This window comes from Phocoena sinus, chromosome 10 (assembly GCF_008692025.1).
Source record: "Phocoena sinus isolate mPhoSin1 chromosome 10, mPhoSin1.pri, whole genome shotgun sequence".
NCBI lineage: Eukaryota > Metazoa > Chordata > Mammalia > Artiodactyla > Phocoenidae > Phocoena > Phocoena sinus.
In genome coordinates this window covers 59,758,161-59,778,810 of record NC_045772.1, presented here as the reverse complement: position 1 = coordinate 59,778,810, position 20,650 = coordinate 59,758,161, and the positions used below count along the sequence as shown (strand labels likewise).

General features: G+C 55.0%; 3 protein-coding genes across 6 annotated transcripts; 2 read left to right on the top strand and 1 right to left on the bottom strand.

The window, feature by feature from the left end:
* The first annotated feature begins 4,588 nt into the window (after positions 1-4,588).
* Positions 4,589-8,285, top strand: BLOC1S1 (biogenesis of lysosomal organelles complex 1 subunit 1). Its single transcript, XM_032646843.1, has 4 exons — positions 4,589-4,758; positions 5,493-5,565; positions 7,664-7,796; positions 8,079-8,285. Exons 1-4 carry the CDS (start codon positions 4,698-4,700, stop codon positions 8,187-8,189), a joined length of 378 nt encoding a protein of 125 aa, XP_032502734.1. The 5' UTR covers positions 4,589-4,697; the 3' UTR covers positions 8,190-8,285.
* A 965-nt stretch (positions 8,286-9,250) lies between these two features.
* RDH5 (retinol dehydrogenase 5) lies at positions 9,251-13,087 on the top strand. 3 transcript variants are annotated; one of them, XM_032646842.1, is made up of 5 exons: positions 9,251-9,682; positions 10,234-10,561; positions 10,729-10,987; positions 12,266-12,429; positions 12,725-13,087. In XM_032646842.1, exons 2-5 carry the CDS (start codon positions 10,252-10,254, stop codon positions 12,946-12,948), a joined length of 957 nt encoding a protein of 318 aa, XP_032502733.1. In that variant the 5' UTR covers positions 9,251-9,682; positions 10,234-10,251; the 3' UTR covers positions 12,949-13,087. The 3 variants fall into 3 exon arrangements, with proteins under 3 accessions (XP_032502733.1, XP_032502730.1, XP_032502731.1); XM_032646839.1 differs by having other exon boundaries at positions 10,215-10,561; XM_032646840.1 differs by having other exon boundaries at positions 9,251-10,561.
* A 1,149-nt stretch (positions 13,088-14,236) lies between these two features.
* Positions 14,237-17,507, bottom strand: CD63 (CD63 molecule). 2 transcript variants are annotated; one of them, XM_032647053.1, is made up of 8 exons: positions 17,333-17,507; positions 16,694-16,770; positions 15,575-15,763; positions 15,333-15,407; positions 15,135-15,230; positions 14,891-15,028; positions 14,563-14,646; positions 14,237-14,393 (listed from the first exon to the last, which is right to left on the bottom strand). In XM_032647053.1, exons 2-8 carry the CDS (start codon positions 16,757-16,759, stop codon positions 14,328-14,330), a joined length of 714 nt encoding a protein of 237 aa, XP_032502944.1. In that variant the 5' UTR covers positions 16,760-16,770; positions 17,333-17,507; the 3' UTR covers positions 14,237-14,327. The 2 variants fall into 2 exon arrangements, with proteins under 2 accessions (XP_032502944.1, XP_032502945.1); XM_032647054.1 differs by lacking the exon at positions 16,694-16,770 and having other exon boundaries at positions 17,333-17,399.
* Positions 17,508-20,650: the final 3,143 nt, after the last annotated feature.

The following is a 20,650-nucleotide window of genomic DNA, read 5'->3' as shown; positions in this document are numbered from 1 at the left end:
GAGCCCAGACAATGGAGAAGAGCTGCTAGGAGAATGCAGAGGAGTAAAATCAGGATAGAACCCAGACTCCTGACTCTCAGCCCAAACATCCGACCGGGGTCAAAATGCCTTCAGAGCCCCAGCTGCCTCTCTCTCTGCACCTGCAATCCTTGCCTCCCTGCATCTCTATTCTACTGGCTCCTGCTAAATCCGAGGCTGAAATCAGACGCCAAGAATCTGCTTCTGACCTCCTCTGCCCAAATATTTGAGAAGTCACCTCACCCGCCACAGGAGGAAGGAGCAGGAAAGAAGAGAGAGAGACAGGCCACCCAAAATTAGCCTGGCTATAAATAGCCGAGAAACGGAGGGAGGTTCCCTTTCCCAGACCAGCCCCAGACTAGCCTAGTAAATGTAGATGTGTAGATTTTCCCTAAAGGAGAAATGAAACCAGATTGTTGGAGTGGGGAGCAGTATTTCAGGTTAAGGGGGAGTGAAGAAGCCGGAGGAATCCAGAGAATGGAACAAGTTTAATATTCGAATAAACAACCTGCTAGAGGACTTTTGTATTTGAGTTCAAAGTTCAGGAAATCATTAAACTAAAACCAATGCTGGGAATTCCCTGGTGGTCCAGTGGTTAGAACCCCGCGCGCTTTTACTGCGGTGGGCGCGGGTTTGATCCCTGGTCGGGAAGCTAAGATCCCACAAGCCCTGCAGCACGGCAAAAGAAAAAAAAACAAACACCAATGCTGATGCTATGTGTTTCCACTAATATAACAAAACTGTGGAGATGAAGAACAGATTGGTGATTGCCGGGGTACAGGGATGGGGGAGGTGGAGGTGTGAATATAAAAGGATAGCATAGGGAGTTCCTTCCTGGGGATGAAGAGCTCTGTATCTTGATTTTGGTGGTGGTTATCGAACCTATCCGTGGGATAAGATTGCATAGAACTATGCACACACACAAATGAATGCATGTTAAAAAAAAAAAACTGGAGAAACTTGAATAAGGCTTGTAGGCTAGTTAACAGTATCGTACCTGTGTTAGCGTCCTGGTTTTGATGTTGTGCTACAGTTATATAAGATGCCGCCTCTGGGGGAAGCTGGGGGAAGGGGTACACAGGATTTCACGCACTATTTTTTTTGCGGCTTCCTCTGAGTCTACAACCATTTCAAAATAATTTCAAAACATTTTAAACATTGATGGATTCCAGACCCAGCAAAGACTTTGGCCCTTGTCTGGCAGCCCCTCCCCCTCTAACAGCCCTCTTCCCCTCTGACAGGGATCCCTGTTTTTCACCTACTCCAGATCACACATTTCCCAGCTGCTGTCTCTAGCTTAGGAGCAGACACTTGCGGGACACACACTGCAGGGTTAACTTCTCCCTATACCTCATCGGCAGCAGAGCCTTGGAGCATATGTCCAAGGGTCAGCCTCTTCCTCCCCAACATACATGAGGACTTTCTCACCCCACCCACCTCTCCAGCACTGGAATCCTTCTGCTAGCCTCTGAATTCTGGCTGGAACCAAAGTTCGAACTATGGGAGTGGCTGGGAGAGAAAGAATATAAACGTGATTGAGGACAGTCAGTGGGGAAATGACTTGACCGCTCTGGTCTTTGAGGATCCCAGGGAAACCCCTTGCGTCTTAGGGAGAAGGACTGTGAGGTCACTTCCCACAGTGAGCCATTTAGACTGTCTTGAGGGCCCCTTTTCTTTGAGCACTGGCTTCAGACCAACATTTGGAACTTGGCCACACCACCAACGGCCCCCTCTTGAAGCCCAGCCAGATTTCCCAGTATGAGAAGCCTTCTCCACTCACACCATGTCCTCCCTCAGTCCTCACCCAACTCCTAACAGCTCAGCAGCATCCGGCCCTAAGGCTTGGCCCGGCTAGTCAGCTTGGAGCTTGCTAATTAAAGCTATCTGAAAGACACCTCAAAAGAACAGGGAAATGAGTGGACAAAAAGAGTATAGAGTTGCATTCATTTATTCTAAGAGAAAAATAATCTGAGTGGGAAGTTGTAAGCAGAGGTGGGCAGAAAGAGATTTCAAATTTCAAGAGTCATTCTCCAGATATTCATGCAGCCAGTGTCCACCTCTACCAAAGGCAGGTGGAGCTGAGTTTCAACCACAGTAGACACTTAGGTTAGACAGTGAGCAACAAGGGCCCAGAAAAAGAGTAGGTGGAGGATGACCCTGGAGAGATCAACTGGAGTCCCCTGATACAGGCACCCATGTCCTCTGCCCAGCTCTAGGGCAAAGGAACAGCCAGTGTGTGGGAGAGGAGGGCGGGGCTGATGTCCGCAGAGTCCTGGCAGCCTCTATACCGTTGTGAAAATGTCAGGCAGTTGTACCAATGGGGTGAGGGTAATACAGGATGAGCCTGGCACTCTCCATGAGTCATCCTGATCTTAACAGTACAGACTCACCACTGAAACCCCCAACACCAACCCTCCCTCGTTAGCCCCTGCCCTCTGTTTTTTTTAACAATCCGCTTGTCACCATTCTCTGGCACCCCGGCCAACCCCTGCCTTTCTTTCCCAGCTTTGCGAGTGAGGCACCAGGCATCTTCCAGTCTGCCTCTGTTTTGCTGGCTCACTGCGGTTGGAAGCGAAAGCCAGAGTGGGGGAGGACTGGGCCAGGCTGCCCTGCAATGCTCTCACTCTTCCCGCTTCTATTGATCAGCTCCTCTCTGGAGCGGAGCCTCTTCCCAAACACTCCCCCCACTACCAGGAGTCCCTCCAACTGATGCCCCACAAGCATAGAGAGGTATAACGACAAGAGACATGGGGCCGTCCCCAAAAGTGCTTCTGGGCCTCCCCCTCCTGGGTTCTCTCCCATGGTTTCTGTAGTATGGTACAGTGGGTACACTCAAGCTCTGGCCTCAGATAGCCCAGGTCTGTATCCTAGCTAGACCACTTATGAGCTCTATCACTGCACTGCTCTGTACTGCAGTTTCTTCCTCTGCAAACTGGGGATGACAGTTATTACACTTCACATGACTGTTCCAGGAATTAAATGAAATAATACACGGAAAGTGATTCACACATGGTAAGCACTCAGGATATGTTGTTAAAGAAGTACACATAGAAGCAAAGACACATACGCACAGTATCCAACACTTTTTATTCAGAGTTTTTATTTTGGCACTTAATGTTCTGCTTTATGCTGCCACTTAACCATTTTAACTCACTAATCCTTTGACACTTGTACACATCCTGGGATTTAAGATGCTAGTCTGCAAAGAGTTGAGTGAACTAATCCGTAATCTTCAACTCTGACTCAGAAAATTCAAGAATGTTCTATTCTAAATCAATCAATGGGACTTCCCTGGTGGAGCAGTGGTTAAGAATCCACCTGCTAATGCGGGGGGGGGGGGGACACAGGTTCGAGCCCTGGTCCAGGAAGATCCCACATGCCACGGAGCAACTAGGTCCGCGCGCCACAACTACTGAGCCTGTGCTCTAGAGCCCGCGAGTCACAACTACTGAAGCCTGCGCGCCTAGAGCCTGTGCTCCACAACAAGAGAAGCCAACAAAATGAGAAGCCTGCACACCAGAACGAACAGTAGCCCCCGCTCATAGCAACTAGAGAAAGCCCGCGGCGAGCAGCAACGAAGACCCAACACAGCCCAAAAAATTAATTAATTTTTTTAAAAAAAAGAATCACCTGAACAGCTTTTAAAAAAATAATTATACCAGGCCTCCACCCTCAGAGATCTAGTTAATTGGTCTTCGACCAAGGCATATTTTTTAAAACTTCCCCAGATGATTCTAATGTATAGCCAGGGCTGAGAACCACTGATTTAATCCGATCTTCTAATTTTCCTAAGGAGAAAACCAACACCCGGAGTGGATAAGCAACTTGCCCAAAGTCACCCGGCACGTCAGTGCACAGTACACCAAGAGAGAATGTTGTAATAGCAAGAATATGTTGCTGATGTTTATAATTTTTTCTTGTTGGGGTTAATCCCAGAAGCATTTCTCTTTAGTTCAGAGAGGTGTCATATAATTTACCTTTTACGTTGGCAGCAGCTTATTCTACTGGTAAGACTGAAATAAACGGGTTTGCATTCCCTGACCACAAAAGGACAGAGATGGAATTGCACATTCACCACACATAGCCAGCTAAATTAGCAAAGCTCCCTAGGAGGCCGCTGGAAGGGCCTAAAATGTTTCTTCTGGACAATGAGCAGCCAGAGCCGAGGGACTTTGGTGGGGTGGTGAGAAGAGAGAGAGCTGGAAGAGAGGAAAGCATTCTCCCCCTTGAGGGAGGAGCTGAGGATCAACTGAAAACCGACCAGAGCTGCCAGGAGGGAACGGCCAGAGAAGGCAAAGAATTTCAATGAGTCCTGGGAGCCTCTGCTCCCGCAACAACCGAACCGTGATGGACAGCCTGGCAACAACAACCCTCCTGGGAGCCTGAGATCCAGAGGAGATTAAAAACTGGTTCTGCAATTTGGGTACGAAACCCACATTCCCACACTCACCAAAAGTGAGCTCCCAATAAAGACAAGAGCTCACCTGGCCCTACTATCCCCTCCCTTCCCAGCCAAGACCCTCATTACCTACCACCCCAAGTCTCAAAAGGAGGGCGGTTCCGGGCCTCACGTGACACTGCAGTCACGTGACCCCGGGCCCAGCGGGAGCAGAGCCGCTCGTTCCAGTTCCGGGAGCCGGAGGGGGCCGGGCGCGCCCTGCCCCCAGCCCGCCGCGACCATGCTGTCCCGCCTGCTGAAAGAACACCAGGCCAAGCAGAATGAACGCAAGGAGCTGCAGGGTGAGCCAAATATCCAGTCCGCCGTTTTCTCTCCCGCCGCGGCCTAGCCTCAGCCCGGAGCCTGGACCTTGAGTAACGGCCCAAATCCAAGGAAAGGTGCAGGCCAGTGGGCACGGGCACGTGGGAGAGGGAATTAGAGGAGCTTTTTGGGGAGCTCCGTTCTCTTGCCAACGGGCCCTGGTCTGTAGCAGCGCTCCAGTCCCCCACGGCAACGCCCCCCACGCTGTCTCCGCGGCATCCTAGCCCCGCCCTCTGTCACGGAACGCTCTGCCGATTGGTCCAGGGAGCCGCTCATCCTGGAAGTGGGAAGGAACGCTCCTGAAAGGAAGCGGGTGTTGGGGACCCGGCAGACCTGGGATTCTTGGAGGCCTGAAACCACCGAAATGGGGGTGGGGCCCTTGTTTCCTGAATCCGGGCTGGGAATCCTGGAGTTACCAATCCTAAGGCCAAGACATGGGGAAAAGCGTGCCTGAGAAGCTGGAGTCCTGGGCGCTGCCACAGACTCGTTAGCGTCCCCGGGCGAATCGCTTCCGTTCTCAGGGTACCAGTTTCCTCACCGCTAAAATGAAAGGGCTTGCTTTATGTTTTGCAAGGTCCTTTCAGCTCTGGCACTCTGAGATTAGTTGAAATGTTCCCACAACTAGCAGAATAGTAATGAATGGGTGGGGGAAACTTAAGCATCACCCCTCAAAAAACCAAGTCTCCAGTCTAATCCTTTTTCCCCCTCCACCCAGAGAAGAGGAGGCGAGAGGCTATCACTGCAGCGACCTGCCTGACAGAAGCTTTGGTGGATCACCTCAATGTGGGGTATGAACCTCTTCCCATCAACACCAACCCCGCCCCCCCCAAGTTTAGGCACTGGCAAGGTCTAGCCCTCAGACTGCTCTTGAGGAGATGAGATGTTCTGCTCATTCCCCTATCCTCCTCCCACCCAGCTTAACTTTTATGGAGAGAGGCTTGAGCCAGCTCTGACCCCTAACAAGGGCAGAGAGGAACAGCTGCGGTGGTTGGAAAAGCAGCCAGATTTCCCCTTCCCAACAATAACTTCCCTGGTGCTCACAACTTGATGCCGTCTGGCCACCTCTCTTCACCCGTCCAAGTCCAGCTGTCACTTCCAGCAGGAGGGAGAGCACCGTCCTTCACCACAGCTTCCCAGCCCCTCCTTCTCCACCTCCCACCCTCTGGCAGACCTGGAGAGCAGCTGGCAGGAAAGAGATGGCACAGCTGGTGAGGGTGAGGGCAGAACCTATGCCAGGAGCCACCTTAGAGCCAGGCTGTCACTTCCCTTCCTTCTGGGTCTCCAGAGACCACCCCTTGCTTTGGTCCTAAGTGAGGATGCCAGTAATGACCAGTGACTTGGGAAGGAGCAAAGAACATTGTCTCTTGACCCTAAGTGACCCAGGAAAGTGGAGAGATGATGATCTGATAGCCAGGCCATCTGTTGGGAGAAAGGAGGCAGTATGATGCCTTCCACCCCAGGGCAAGTCGAATAGCTTGGCTGTGAAGTCAGAGACTGAGTCACCCAAGTGAACCAGGAAGGAACTGTCACCTTCATTGCTCATCTCGGGAAGATTAGAGGGAGAGAAGGCTGTGGTTGGGGCCTCTGATCTCCCTTCCCTCCAGGCCTCTCCCTCCACGCAGTGTGAATGAGAGAAAGCAAGAGGTCAACAGGGAAAATAAGGAGTTCAGGAACTCCCAGGGGAATCTTGAAGCATTGGGAGCACCCTGCTATGACTGTTTCAGCTCCTCCAACACCCCGTACTGTGACCCAGCTGTCCCCCAGAGAGAAGGGACAGGGTCTGTGCCTTCCCTCCCTCCCACATTGGTGCCTCCTGGGCTCTGCTCTGTGGTTGGCCCAGGCTTCTCCTGCTTCTCTTCCTTTGCTAGGGGCCACCCCACTTTCAGCTTAGAGGGCAGCTAAGCCAAAGCCAGATTAGAAAGGGTTTTGTGTTGCTGCCCACAGCTCCTCTCATTCCCCAGAAAGGAAAACAAAGGCTCAGTCTATCTCAGCCCCTGTCAGGTGTCCTTCCCACTCTCTAGACACCCCCCCGCCCCATCCCCTTGTCCCCTCCAGTCTCCACAGATTCCAGTGGGTGGGGGCAGCGGATGTGGAGTCTCTCAGCTGACCCAGAGCTTTGGGGTGGGGAATGAAAGATTCATCAGCCAACAAGGGGGAACAGTTATTGCACAGTTATTGCGGGGTGGGGGGGGTGAGCGGGGGGCGGGGATACCAGCCTTGGGGCAGTAATGTAACTGCAGGCAACCATGATCAAGGAGAATAGAAAACCTGTTGCCTAGAGCAGAAGGAAGAGAGAGAGAGTGTGTGTGTGTTCGTTCATCTGTGTGGGCGAGAGGAGGACTGGGAGAGAGAGCCAAGAAGCAGCCCTTGGGATATCTTCCCTTGACCCTGAGTTCCTGGGGAGGGGGTTGCTCTCCCATCCCACCCCAGATTCAGGGAGGAGCCCAATTTCCCTTCCCAACTTCTCGCATGGATCCCTGGCCTTCCAATCATTGCCAGATGTGTCCCTGCCGCTGGATTTCCCAAGCTTCCCCACGCCCCTTTTTCCCTCCCAGCTTCTTCCTCAGTGATACCCCCTCAGCCCCACCAGGTTAACCCTCCCTTTTCTCACCCAGCTTCAAGAACTCCTCTGGGGGTAGGAAATGGTATGTTTCTGGTCAGCTCCCGGCTAGGCTCTCCTGGGAATCCTGGTAATGGAAGGAAGGGACCGGGCTCCTTTGCATGTACATCGTAGTCATTTGCCTCACATCCAGGAATGGCCAAAATCACACGGTTTTCTCCAGCCTGACTCCTGACCGGCCTCCCACTCTGGCAGTGGGGTATCAGTTCTGGAGACCACTCCCCACCAGCTGGGCGAGTTGACCTCCTTCCTCCTGCAACCTCTAGCGTGGCCCAGGCCTACATGAACCAGAGAAAGCTGGACCATGAGGTGAAGACCCTACAGGTCCAGGCTGCCCAGTTTGCCAAGCAGACAGGCCAGTGGATCGGGATGGTGGAGAACTTCAACCAGGCGCTCAAGGTAGGCCACGCTCCCTACGTCTCCAGCCACATCCTGCGCCCCCATTGGCTGCCTCCAGTGGGGTCACCTCAGGCCTGGGGTTGAGGAGGAAGTGGGGATCGTCCCAGAAACCCTAGAAATCTATGGCCCCAGTGTCACAGAAGCTAGAGAAGTAAAAGCAGCTGGTGGGTCCACGCAAAGCCCTTTCTAGGGGATGGAATGAAAGTGCCCCCATCCATCCCCTAGAGCCACACCCCACCCACCCTGACTCCCGGACTCCCGCACCCCACCACCACCTTCCAGGAAATCGGGGATGTGGAGAACTGGGCTCGGAGCATCGAGCTGGACATGCGCACCATTGCCACCGCGCTGGAGTACGTCTACAAAGGGCAGCTGCAGTCGGCCCCCTCCTAGCCCCACTGCCCTCCCCTCCCCCACTCCTCCTACCTCCCCCAGGCGGGCAGGAAGGAGGGTGACAGGCCATGAATAAAACACAAGCCTCCATTTCTCTGTGTTTGTCTCAAGGAGCTACTAGCTCAGTGTGGGGGGTAGGAATGGAAGGTTCGAAGACTCTTCCTCTGAGCAATGGTACCTTTTGGGTAGAGGCTGGAACTAGCTTCCTCTTACAAGCTCAACTCTCTTCTCCTCCTTGGGCCTGATACCTGATGCAGGTACTGTTGGGTAAGCAGAGGGTGGGAGTTTCCCACCCCTCCCCAGAGAAGGGCAGGGGGCCCTGTCCCAAGCTTCCTAACCCAGGACTTCCATTTCCCGCAGAGGAGAAACAAGACAGGGAGCAGGCCTGGTCCAGCTCTGGCTCTCTGCCTCTCCACGTGCTCACGGCCTCTCCCAGCCTGGTGCTAAGCAGTGTCATGAGTCTGGACCAGTTGGGAGATTAATTCTTGGGCATGGGAGCACTTCAGGGCAGGGAAGGGGGAGGAGTGACAGGTCCAAGGTCACCAACAGAGAGGGGCAGCTGCCATCCTTGATAGATCCCTCCTCTTAAGAATCTGTGACAGGACTTCCCTTGTGGTGCAGCGGTTAAGAATCCGCCTGCCAATGCAGGGGACACGGGTTCGAGCCCTGGTCCAGGAAGATCCCACATGCCGGGGAGCTACTAAGCCCGTGCGTGACAACTACTGAGCCTGCGCTCTAGAGCCCACGAGCCACAACTACTGAAGCCCGGGCACCGAGAGCCCGTGCTCTGCAACAAGAGAAACCACTGCAATGAGAAGCCCGCACACCGCAACAAAGAGTAGCCCCCGCTCGCCGCAACTAGAGAAAGTCCTGCACACAGCAATGAAGACCCAACGCAGCCAAAAAATAAATTTAAAAAAAGAACAAAAAACAACAACAAAAAAAACGGGGCTTCCCTGGTGGCGCAGTGGTTGAGAGTCCGCCTGCAGGACACGGGTTCATGCCTCGGTCCAGGAAGATCCCACATGCCGCGGAGCGGCTGGGCCCCTGGGCCATGGCCGCTGAGCCTGTGTGTCCGGAGCCTGTGCTCCACAACGGAAGAGGCCACAACAGTGAGAGGCCCGCGTACTGCAAATAAAAAAATGACTAAGCCTTGTGGAATTCAAAAATTTAGGAAAAGAAAGAAAAAGAAAAGAATCTGTGACAGAGGTGGTCAGGGAGCCCCACTGGAAAAGAGAGCCAAGCAGGGCACTGGGCGCTTCTGGCCTGTAGCAAGCCCTGGCTTCAACCCACAGGCCTCAGCCTCCCTGGCTCCTCCTCCCGCACCCCGCCCCACATGCACTTAATACTTCTGGCACCCAGTCCACCTGCCTCGGACTTTGGCCTCAGTGGTAGCTAGTGGGAGCCTGGGAAGCCCTGGAGCAAAGTTTCTCAAGCAAAGCAAAAGAAGAAACTTCAGGTGTCGTAGTGCCTGCTAGCTTTCCCCTGAGAAGGTAAGCAGGGTACTGGGAGCTCGGAGGCTATGAGAAGACTGGCAAGATGTTCATGTATTGATAACTCAAAGCCTAAAGCTTTTCACGCGCCTCCTCACACTTTATCCCCTTTGATCCCCCGCGGTTCCCAGGTGGGTGTGCTGGGTGTTAGTCCCACTTGGTAGATGAGAAAACAGGTTCCGAGACACAGTGAGGTGCTCGGCCTCGCACAGTAAGCTTGGAGCCAGCAGGACTAAAATGCAGGGGCTCCGTATGTGTCTCCAAAAATAAGGCCCAGCTGGTTTAGCAGGAGATAAGAGGTGATAACAAGATCCCTCTGCTCCTGTGTGGCGGGTCTGCACACAGGACCCAGCTCATCTGGTTTTAGTTAAGTTACCCACAGATACAGGGTCTGCCCAGATCTTCGCTTTACTTAGATGAACTGTAGTTTGCGAGTCTCAGTCTGCTCAAACCAGAGACTTCCAGTTAGGGGGAAGATATGAGGGCCGAGGGCTGGTGGGCCAGAGTAAACTAGACAAGTCTCCCTGCCCGGCTTCGGCTGCCACCTGCAGGTCACTTGGGGTCCGGCCATGTGGCTGCCTCTGCTTCTTGGAGTCTCGCTCTGGGCAGCACTGTGGTTGCTCAGGGACCGGCAGAGCCTGCCCGCCAGCGATGCTTTCGTCTTTATCACCGGCTGTGACTCGGGCTTTGGGCGGCTTCTGGCACTGAGGCTGGACCAGAGAGGCTTCCGAGTCCTGGCCAGCTGCCTGACCCCCTCAGGGGCAGAGGACCTCGAGCGGGTGGCCTCCTCCCGACTCCACACCACCCTGCTGGATGTCACAGATCCCCAGAGCGTCCGGCAGGCAGCCAAGTGGGTGGAAACACACGTCGGGGAAGCAGGTGAGTATGGCAGGGGGCCACCGGGAACGGGGCGTAAGGTGTGCACTCGCAGGGGCTGTGGGAAGCTAGAGGGACTGCGGGGGAGGAGCAGGGCTCAGATCCTCCTGGAAAGGAGAGGGCCCATTGGAATGCCTCACCTACCCTGTGCCTGTCTCACCCCCACACAGGGCTTTTTGGTCTGGTGAATAATGCCGGCACGGCTGGCATCATCGGGCCCACACCTTGGCAGACACAGGAGGATTTCCAGCGGGTGCTGAACGTGAACACACTGGGTCCCATCGGGGTCACCCTCGCCCTGCTGCCCCTGCTGCGGCAGGCCCAGGGCCGGGTGATCAACATCACCAGTGTCCTGGGCCGCCTGGCAGCCAATGGAGGGGGCTACTGTGTCTCCAAGTTTGGCCTGGAGGCGTTCTCTGACAGCCTGAGGTGAGGGGTGCAGGGCCCTGTTCCCAGTCCGGGGGGAGCCCACTCAACAAGCAGGCTAGCATCTGCCCTGCAGAGCTGATGAAAGCAGGGCGTGGTGGAAACTTAGAGACAGTTTAGGGCTCGAGTTTGTGGGTTCAAATCCCAGCCTTCTCTCATGTGAGCTTGGTGACCTTAGTCAGTTACCTCTCTTTTCTCCAGTTTGTTCCTCCTCTGTTAAATCAGGATGAGAAGGCCCGCCTCGTGGGTGAGTAAAATGAGGTATATGTGAGGTCTCAACAGAGCCTGGCATGTAGAAAATGCCCCCGAAAGCCCGCTCTCATTCTTATTAATGTTATTATTACTAATAACAACTATTACTTACCATGAGCTAGTACCTCTACTGAACACTTTCTCATTCAGTTCTCCCCAAAATCCTGTAAGGGTAGGTGTTAACATAAGTTACCCAAGACCACATGACAGTGGGGGCACTGCCACGTATGCCCAGGTCTGCTTGCCTACAGACCCTGGTCATTACATTCTCCTGCCCCTCATCTTTAGACAATAATGTTCAAAGTCCCACGAGAGCACAAGGGAGACTTAAGGATGACACAGGAGCAGAGTTCGATTCCCCCAAGCTGGGCCCACCTCCTGAAGGAAGTCTTCCTCTGTCGCCATCACTCAGCAAATGACATCAATATCTACTTTTGTCCCTATGCCTGTCTTTTAATTTTCCAATCAGCATCACAGAACACGTACTTTATACTTGGACTTCTGCAATCTGTGCCGAGTACTCCCGCCTTCCCCCAGCAAACACCAGTCTACACCCTCCATATCCAGCAGTTGGGGCTCAACCCTGTGTTTTGGGATCTGGGGACTGTGGTTCTTCCAGTTCAGGAGTTGGCAGATTGTGGTTCTCAGGCCAGATCCCGCCACTGGCCTACAAGCTAATAAGGGCTTTTACATTTTTAAACGGCGACAGTGTAAATGGTTATATAAGTAGCTACATAGTATCATTAATTTTAGATCTGCAACGTGGAAAATATTTACTGTCTGGCCCTTTAAGAAGTTTTCAAGTCCCTGCTCTAGATGCTAGAAGAGAATACAAAGGAAAACAAACCTCAAAAATACCTCCTTCCCTCTGCCCCACTTGCCCCTCATCCCAGGGCAGCGGGGATATCCCTTCCTGTCATGACCACTGACCCTGTGATGCTTTCCTATCTTAGCCTCCCTACCCATGTCCCTGAAGTCCTCTCCCTATAAAGACAAGAACCCAGAAACCTCCCTCTGCCCCCACTCCAGGCGGGACGTGGCTCCTTTCGGGGTACGAGTATCTATCGTGGAGCCTGGCTTCTTCCGAACCCCTGTGACAAACCTGGAAAGTCTGGAGGACAGCCTGCAGGCCTGCTGGGCACGGCTGCCTCCAGCCACACAAGCCCTCTATGGGGAGACCTTCCTCACCAAATGTGAGTGATGGGCCCACGCAGGGGCATATGAAGGGAAATGAGAGTGCCACAAAGGCCAGGCCTGCACCAGCCTGCTGGGAGGAGGTGGGTAGAGCAGTCAGGGAAGGGGTGAGGGTGAATGGGATGCCATAGAACACCCAGGCCATGTGCAACCTGCCCACTCCCCAAACTGGGGAGGGGACTGAGGACCCCTCTCACCTCTACTGGGCAGCAAGCCCCAGGCCCCAGGAGGTAGGGCCTGAGGTAGGCTGGAACGGGACAGGGACACTGATTACAAGCGTCCGCTGGGCTGCAGATCTGAGAGTGCAGCAGTGCATCATGAACCTGATCTGTGACCCGGACCTGACCAAGGTGATCAAGTGCCTGGAGCATGCCCTGACTGCCCGTCACCCCAGAACCCGCTACAGCCCAGGCTGGGATGCCAAGCTGCTCTGGCTGCCAGCCTCCTACCTGCCAGCCAGCCTGGTGGATGCTGTGCTCACCTGGGTCCTTCCCAAGCCTGCTCAGGTGGTCTACTGAACTCAGCCCTCCAGCAAGAGGTTGTCGTTCAAGGCAAGGACTTTGATTTATTTCTGTCCCCCACCCTGGCACTGCCTGGTGCCTGGTACAAAACAGGCACTCAATAAATGTGTATTGGGGCTTCCCTGGTGGCGAAGTGGTTAAGAATCCGCCTGCCAGTGCAGGGGACATGGGTTTGAGCCCTGGTCTGGGAAGATCCCACATGCTGCGGAGCTACTAAGCCCGTGCGCCACAAGTACTGAGCCCACGTGCCACAACTACTGAAGCCCGGGCACCTAGAGCCTGTGCCCTGCAACACTAGAAGCCATGACGATGAGAAGCCCGCACACCGCAATGAAGAATAGTCCCGCTCGCCACAAATAGAGAAAGCAACGAAGTACAGCAACGAAGACCCAACACAGCCAAAAATTAATTAATTAATTAATTAAAATGTGTGTTGTTCAAAACAAAACAAAAAACACTGTAGGTGGGCAAAAATGAAGGTGCCCAGTGGAAGATCCCATGTAACGCCTAACTAACCTAGGCTGACATCCTCCAGGGTCTCTGGCCCATTTAGTACCTGCAAAACAACCAGCACCCACTTGGGTGCTGGTTGTCTTGCATCTGTAAGGCATCTTTGAAGCTGCACCTGGAGGGGTGGCCACTAGAGAGCACTGTTGGATGTTTCCTTTCTTCCTGGAGTAAGGTTGAAATTCAGTGTTTGGAGTGGGAAGGGGGGCATGGGGAGGTGATGAAGAGGGGCCAAGGCCAAGCTGGGTGGTTTCCATGGGAAAAAAGCCAATACCCTCTTAAATTCTTCTGTTATCTAACGTAAGTCAAGAAGGATAGACACTGGCCACACAGGTATAAAAGCAACTTGTCACCATCCTGAAAGGAGCCAGGCCCCCTTGAGGGTCAGTGTGGCAAGGAGTTGCTGGGCCCTCAGAGGTGGGCAGAAGGCCAGGGAGAAGATGTCGACAGTGGATGTGGGCTGGTCTCTCCCAGGTAGGACCTTTGTAGAGAATCCCTTTGACGTGGGAAATGGCTTCACGAACCCTTCAGCACTGAGCCTGGCAGCAACAAGACTAGGAGACAGGGAGGGCAGTGGGCCTCAGCCTCCTCGGGATCCCCACTTTCACTACCAGCCCAACGAATGCCTTCAGCACAATCCTCCTTTCCTCCACACCCCCCAAAGTAGGTCTGCCTCTCCAGAGGTGCAAACAGAACGAGGTCCCAGAGGACAGGAACATGGATGAGGAGGGGGAAGGGATAAAGTATCACTCTTTAAGACAAACTGAGACTCTCTCTCTTTTCGGTCTGGAAAAATAATCCGTTTAATTGAAAAACCTGGAGTATACTACCCACTCCCCTGGATGAGGGGGCTGAAGAGACTAGACCCCCTACATCACCTCATAGCCACTTCGGATGCTCTTCACAAGGCAGCAGGCAAAGACGATACCCAGCACCTAGAAGCAAAGACAGAGATGGGGGTGAAGAGGAGTCAGGGAAGCAAGGTACCCGGGGCCCACCCAAGAGACCCCAAACACCACCAGGCCTCCCCTCCCCAGGCCAGCACCTCCTGTTCAGCACCCTCCCACTGCCCCTAGATCCCAGATGCTCAAGGGTGTCTCTCACCTCCACAAAGGCAATGCCCAGGGCTGCTGCAGCCACCACCAGCACTTTGCTCCTCAGCCAGCCCCCGATCTTCTCCACACAGCCCTGAAGGGTGGCAGGCACACAAGACACCATCAGAAACTTCCCACCCACCTTCCTTGGACCATCTGTCTCTCCCCCACCCTCTGTACCTTTAACCCCACCCCTAGTATTCCCAAATTCCCTCCCCACCCCTGACGCCAAACTTCCCAGAGCCCCAACCCTCTCCACCTCCACCCCGGGTCCCTCTTTCCTCCTGAAACATTTCCCAGCTTCCCCAAGTCCCCTACTATCTCAGCCCCCTCCCTACCTCAGTATGGATATCCTTCACGTTGAAATTAATCCCACAGCCCTGAGTGACATTGACACAGCAGGAGTCAGGGACTCGCTTGGTCACAGTCAGGATCTTCTCCCAGTCTGTGTAGTTAGCCGCCCCGCAGCACTTAAACTGCGGAAAGATATGGGGGAAAAGGCTGTTAGGTGAACCTCCATCTTCAACATGGAGATGAGAATCTCCTTCCCCCATTACCCCTGCTCCCAGCAACCCCACTCACGTCTTCCTGCATACTGTCCAGGATCGATGCTGTGTGGTTGTTTTGGGGATAATTCTGCATCTGCTGCCGGAAATCCTTATTAAATTCTGATATCACCTGGGAGTAGGGAGGAGCACTGTTGAGGCCAGAATTCAGGGCACCTGGGTCCCAGAGCATCCAGGCCTCTGAGGCAAGGCCCTCCCCTTACTCCCTGCTTACCTTGTCTCTAAACACATAGCCAGCAATGGCTGCAGCCACCTCCACCAGCATGATAAGGGACAGGAAGATGGCAAACTGCAGGTGCAAAGGACGGGAGTCACGTTTGGAGTCTGGGTGAGAGGGGCCTGCCGGTCTCGGGAACGTTCACCAAGGTTTCCCTCACCCACCCACCCCAACAAGCCCCCTCCAGAGAAATGCCCTTCCGCAGTCCCAGGCACCCAGGCTGGCCCGTACCCACTCACCGTGATCATAAGGCAGTAGTTCTCCTTGCAGGCTCCACAGCAGCCCACAAAGGCCACCAGGAAGAGGAAGGCACCCACTGCGATGATGACCACGGGCAACAGGGAGCCAGGGGTGGCCCCCGGGGTGATGGTCTGATTCAGGACGAGCTGGGCCCCTATGCCCACAGCGATCAGCCCCACCGCAAAGGCCTGGGAGGAGGGCAGGTCAGGATTCAGAAGACCCACAACCCATCAGCCCTTCACGGTGGTGCACCCAGGACACAGGCGGAACCCCGTGCCATACAGACCGATTCTCACAGCTCCAGGAAACTTTTGACTATGGGGAGAAGGAGGACGCATCCTTGCCCCACAGTGAGGGCTGGGAAATTGTTCAAGGTTCTCTGGGAGAAGGCAACCAGGAGGAACCATGCCTTCCTTCAAGCAGCTCCTCGCCAAAAGCAAACAGAGAAGTTCCCAGAAAGCCTTGAGCCCAGGGCACATATTCCTAACAAAGAGCAGTGCTTCCTTTGAGCCTCTTCCTATGGGCCTCTAGGGCTCCCAGAACTGCCCGCTCACTATCCTCCAATGCCCACCACATCCTCATCAGCTGTGACTAGGGTTCCTCAAGCCAACTAGGCCAGGGAAGAGAAAGGAGGAGGAAAAGGGGGTAAAAGTAGCCTGCCCCTTCCTGGACAAACAGTAGCCTCTCCAGCCAGGAGCCCAGGACGGGAGCAATGGAGGTGGGCAGAGCCCTTACCCACCCCAAGCAGCCGGGAGGGGTGATGAGGGAATGGCAAGAAATGAGGGAGTGGAAGGGGAGGGAGGAGGGTGGCGATAGCATCAGGCGGTTGGCTGGTTGCCCCACTGCCCCATATCACAAGAGACTGGGTCACCAGACAGGAAGGGCCCGGAGGGGTTACGGGGAGGGTGGCCCGCCATTGTCGGTCCAAACCAGCCTCAGAGGTTCCTGAAAGCTGGAGGAGAAGAGGACGGCCGCGCTGGCCTCGGTCGTTCCCGGGCTTTCCTTCCACATCTGGTCCCCAGCTGCCTTCATTCCTGGCCCCTCAGCCCTCACCACTCCGGAGCCAGGTCTCCCCGCACCCTGCCAGCGCGCCCTCACCGTCCCCGCTCCCCACTCACGCAAAAGGCCAACAGAAGAACGTAGAGCAAGAACTTGACACATTTCATTCCTCCTTCCACAGCCATGGCTGCCTGGCCTGGGGCAGAGGGGACGGCAGGGGGATCAGAACCTGTCGAAGGGGGATCTCGGCTTCCGAGCTCCCTGCCGGCCCTCGAGACCTTCCCTGCGGGGCCCCCATTCCAGGCCCCTCCCACCCGGAAACCCGCGGTCAGATCCACGTCTCCCAGCCCCCTCTTCTCCCCGCAGGAGAGGGGTGGGGGCGCCCGCCGCCCAGCCCGGACCCCGCCCCGCCGCCTCCGCGGCCCGGGACCCAACCCAGGGCGCCGGCGGGGGCCAGGGCCGGACGCCCACCCTCGACCCTCCAGCCCCGAGGCGTTAAACACCCCCTCCGCACCCAACTAGTCGCGAGAAACAGTCCTCAGCCCCAGCCCGACCCCCAGGCCCTTTCCCCTGGGCTCTGACCACCGCCAAACAGAAGTGCGGCCAGCGCCCCCCCACCCCCACTCCGCCCGGGCCTCCGGAACTTTGCAAAGTTGCAAGGGCCTCGGGAGCGGCGAGGAGCGCGGCGGCTCTTCGGAGGCCCGGGGCAAGCCCCTCCCCACCCCACGCGGAAGCCGGCGCGAGCCCCGCGGCCTCACCTGGGCTCCCTGAGGCTGTGCGCTGCTCTCCTGCCGCGGCTCAGGGGCTCTCTAGCTGCGCCCCCCAGCTCTGGCCCCGCCCGGCGCGCGGCCCCGCCCCGACTCCAGCCACAGCCCCCTCCCCCGCCGAGTGGCCCCAGCCTCCCTCATGTGACGCGGGAACAGCTGCGGCCTGAGTCACCCGGCCCGCGTGGGTAAGGCCGAGCCCCCAGCCCGGTCGAGGCCACGTGGCCCCTGCCCGTAAGACAGTGCCCACCCCCGCAAAGAGAGGACTCCCAGGGCAGGACCTCGGGGTGCCTGGCGCCCTTCTGGCGCCGCCAGAAGGGGGCCACCTCGGGGTAGGAGAGCGGGATCCGGCGCCGCCTGGTTCTCTCTGGCTCAGGGAAACGGAGGAGACGTGTGAGAGCCAAAGGAGGGATGAGCGGCCCGAAGTTACTGTCTGAGCGCCCGGCCGGGCGGCAGAGCTGAGTCGAGGTGACAAGATGGTCTTCAAGAGGCCTGCATTCTCCACCCAGAGCCCACTCCCTTCCTCTCGCTCCAGCTCCATTCCACCCCTTCCCCGAGTCAGCAGAGGGCGCTGCTGGCTCTCTGGAATCGGGTGGGGGCAGAATAAACTTTCAGAAGGTCCCCAGCCTCACATCCTGGGAATCCCCCAGCGTTCTAGAGTGGGTGTTCCTGTCCCTCTCTCTCTTAGTCCCTTCTCCATTGTCTAGGGCTCCTGAGTAGTGAGCCGAGAAGTGGAGGAAGCCCTTCCTAGCACCATTCCACCCAATCATGGCACGTCAGAGTCAGGTCCCTCCCTCTGGGAGAGGATTGCTGAGGTCAACTCCCACCCCTCCTGGATCAGCCTGTTAACGGTGGAGGCGTGGGGAGGACACTAAGGCGGGCATGGCATATATCCCCTGGATTTCTCCATCCCATCCTAGCGGACAGCCCAGAGGGCAAGGCCAGGAGAGGACTGGAAGGTGAGGGGGTTGGTCTCAAGCTGCCTCCCTCTCTGTGGGCCGTGGTGGTCCGCAGAAGGAGCTGTGTGAACAAGCAAAGGACAGAACCAACCACAACACCCCTGCCCCCCTGGCCTGGACCCAACCCCTTAGGTTCTTCTGGTCCTGCCTGAAGAACCGTTTCCTGAGCCTTCAGTATGTGTGCACAAGGAAGGAAACTGTAAGAGCAGAAGGAAGGAGATCTGGGCTGGGCTGAGGACCAGTTTCCAGGATCACAATCTTCCAGCAAGACACACCAAGCCCCTTCTGGACTTTGCTTCCCAATTATCACGGCAGGCAGGCCGTGGAGGAGGAGCAAAGAAGCTGAAGAAAGGAGTTTCATCTGTTTCTGCCAAGCACGTGCTGGGCGCAGGGCCAGCGAGGTGAGGCAATTGGTGGCCCTGTCCTCTGCGAGCCCACACTGTGAACAGAGGCAGAAACCCCTGGTGGCAGCTGGATGAGCGCAGAGGGAGGGACAGGTGGTGCCTCTGCCCCAGAGAAGAAAGAAAAAGAACAGATTTCACAGAGGTGGGTGGTGCGCTCCCAGGTGACCTTAGACAGTAAAAGGGTAGTCGCTCCATTCCAGGGACAAGGAAAGGGCCAAGTGTAAAAAAGGAGTAGTTTTCAAAGTCCATGGGGACTTCGGTGGTCCAGTGGTTAAGACTCCGAGCTCCCAATGCAGGGGACCCGGGTTTGATCCCTGGTCAGGGAACTAGATCCCACATGCATGCCGCAACTAAGACGCGGCGCAGCCAAATAAATAAATAAATATTAAAAAAAAAAAAAAAGTCCATGACACGTTGGGGTTGGCCAGCTCACAGGGCTGGGGAAGGATGTGGTGACAGATGGAAGTGGGGGAAGGTGGGCTGAAGTCAAGATGTAGAAACTTTAGCTACCTCACCACCAAGTATAATGCTTGGTCTTTGACTGAATCTTTGCCTGAACAAACTGTGAAAGACATTTTGGGAACAGCTAGGCAAATCTGAATATAAACTGAGGATTAGACATGAGAAAGTAATTTTGTTAGCTGTGGTGATAGTATGATTATATAGGAAAGTTATTTTTTAGAGTTGCATACTAAAATATTTAAGGGTGAGATGTCCTGTCTGTAATTTATTTTGGAATACTTCATAAAACAATAGATGAAGCAAAAGAAGAAGACAGTCTAGGTGACAGGACTGTTGAGAACCTAGTGGCTGTGTGGGGTGTGTTCTAGAGGCAGAGGGGAGAGGGTGGGTGAACTCTCTTGGGATTGGCCCTACCGTGAAAGGAGAGATGAGTGTCTGGAGGGTAGCTGGCACATCAGGGTCCAAGGGAGAGCTGATGAAGGCCAGAACCAGGGAAAGGAGGGGAAAATCCTTGGAAAAGCCCTTCAAAGAGGGAAGATCAAAGAATGGGGTGACTGCTTACCTGTGGGAGCAGGAGAGGAAGTGGAAAGAGTCTGAGATGACTCAGAGTTTCCAAACCTGGGCGCCCAGGGGAGAGGTGGTTGTCACCCAAGGCAGGAGGCACATGAGAGGCAGCTGGGTGGAGATGTCCCACCTGGAATTGGGGATGTGAAGCTCGGGAGGGAGGAGTAGTCAGACTGGAGATAAAAAGTGATATCTAGGACTTCCCTGGTGGCGCAGTGGTTAAGAATCCGCCTGCCAATGCAGGGAGCACAGGTTCAATCCCTGGCCCAGGAAGATCCCACATGCCGCGGAGCAACTAAGCCCGTGGGCCACACTACTGAGCCTGCGCTCTAGAGCTTGCGAGCCACAACTACTGAAGCCCGTGCGCCACAACTACTGAAGTCCGCGTGCCTAGAGCCTGTGCTCCACAGCAAGAGAAGCCACTGCAATGAGAAGCCCGTGCACCGCAACGAAGAGTAGGCCCCGCTCACAGCAACTAGAGAAAGCCCACACGCAGCAACAAAGGCCTGGCGCAGCCAAAAGTAAATAAAATTGAAAAAAAAAAAAAAAATATATATATATATATATATATATATATAAAGTGATATCTAAATCCATAGATGGGTGAAGGCCAGAGCAAGAGAAGAAAACATAGACAGAGTTTTGGGAAACCCTTATGTTTAAGGAACATGGGGGAGTAAAGGAGCTGAAAGGGAAAGGAAGTTGCGGAGCTGGACCCCTGCACTCTGCCAGGCACTGTGCTGGGCACTTAGAGCCATGAGTTCATTTAATCCTCATGACAACCTGGTGAGGTCCGTATGATTTGTCCTGTTTTAGAGATAAAGAAACTGAGGCTCAGAGACAGGGAGTGATGTGCCCAGAGTCCAAGCAGGTAAAGGGCAGTGTTAGGATTTGAACCCATATCTCGGGGGGTTCCAAAGCCC

Coding starts and splice junctions, on each gene's coding strand:
- CD63 (XM_032647053.1), bottom strand. CDS start 16,759: ATGGCTGTGGAAGGAGGAATGAAATGTGTCAAGTTCTTGCTCTACGTT. Junction 15,029..15,134: donor TGGACAGTATGCAGGAAGAC/GTGAGTGGGGTT, acceptor ATCTTTCCGCAG/TTTAAGTGCTGCGGGGCGGC. Junction 14,647..14,890: donor TGAAGGATATCCATACTGAG/GTAGGGAGGGGG, acceptor GCCACCCTTCAG/GGCTGTGTGGAGAAGATCGG.
- BLOC1S1 (XM_032646843.1), top strand. CDS start 4,698: ATGCTGTCCCGCCTGCTGAAAGAACACCAGGCCAAGCAGAATGAACGC. Junction 4,759..5,492: donor TGAACGCAAGGAGCTGCAGG/GTGAGCCAAATA, acceptor CCCTCCACCCAG/AGAAGAGGAGGCGAGAGGCT. Junction 5,566..7,663: donor GTGGATCACCTCAATGTGGG/GTATGAACCTCT, acceptor TGCAACCTCTAG/CGTGGCCCAGGCCTACATGA.
- RDH5 (XM_032646842.1), top strand. CDS start 10,252: ATGTGGCTGCCTCTGCTTCTTGGAGTCTCGCTCTGGGCAGCACTGTGG. Junction 10,562..10,728: donor AACACACGTCGGGGAAGCAG/GTGAGTATGGCA, acceptor ACCCCCACACAG/GGCTTTTTGGTCTGGTGAAT. Junction 10,988..12,265: donor GCGTTCTCTGACAGCCTGAG/GTGAGGGGTGCA, acceptor CCCCCACTCCAG/GCGGGACGTGGCTCCTTTCG.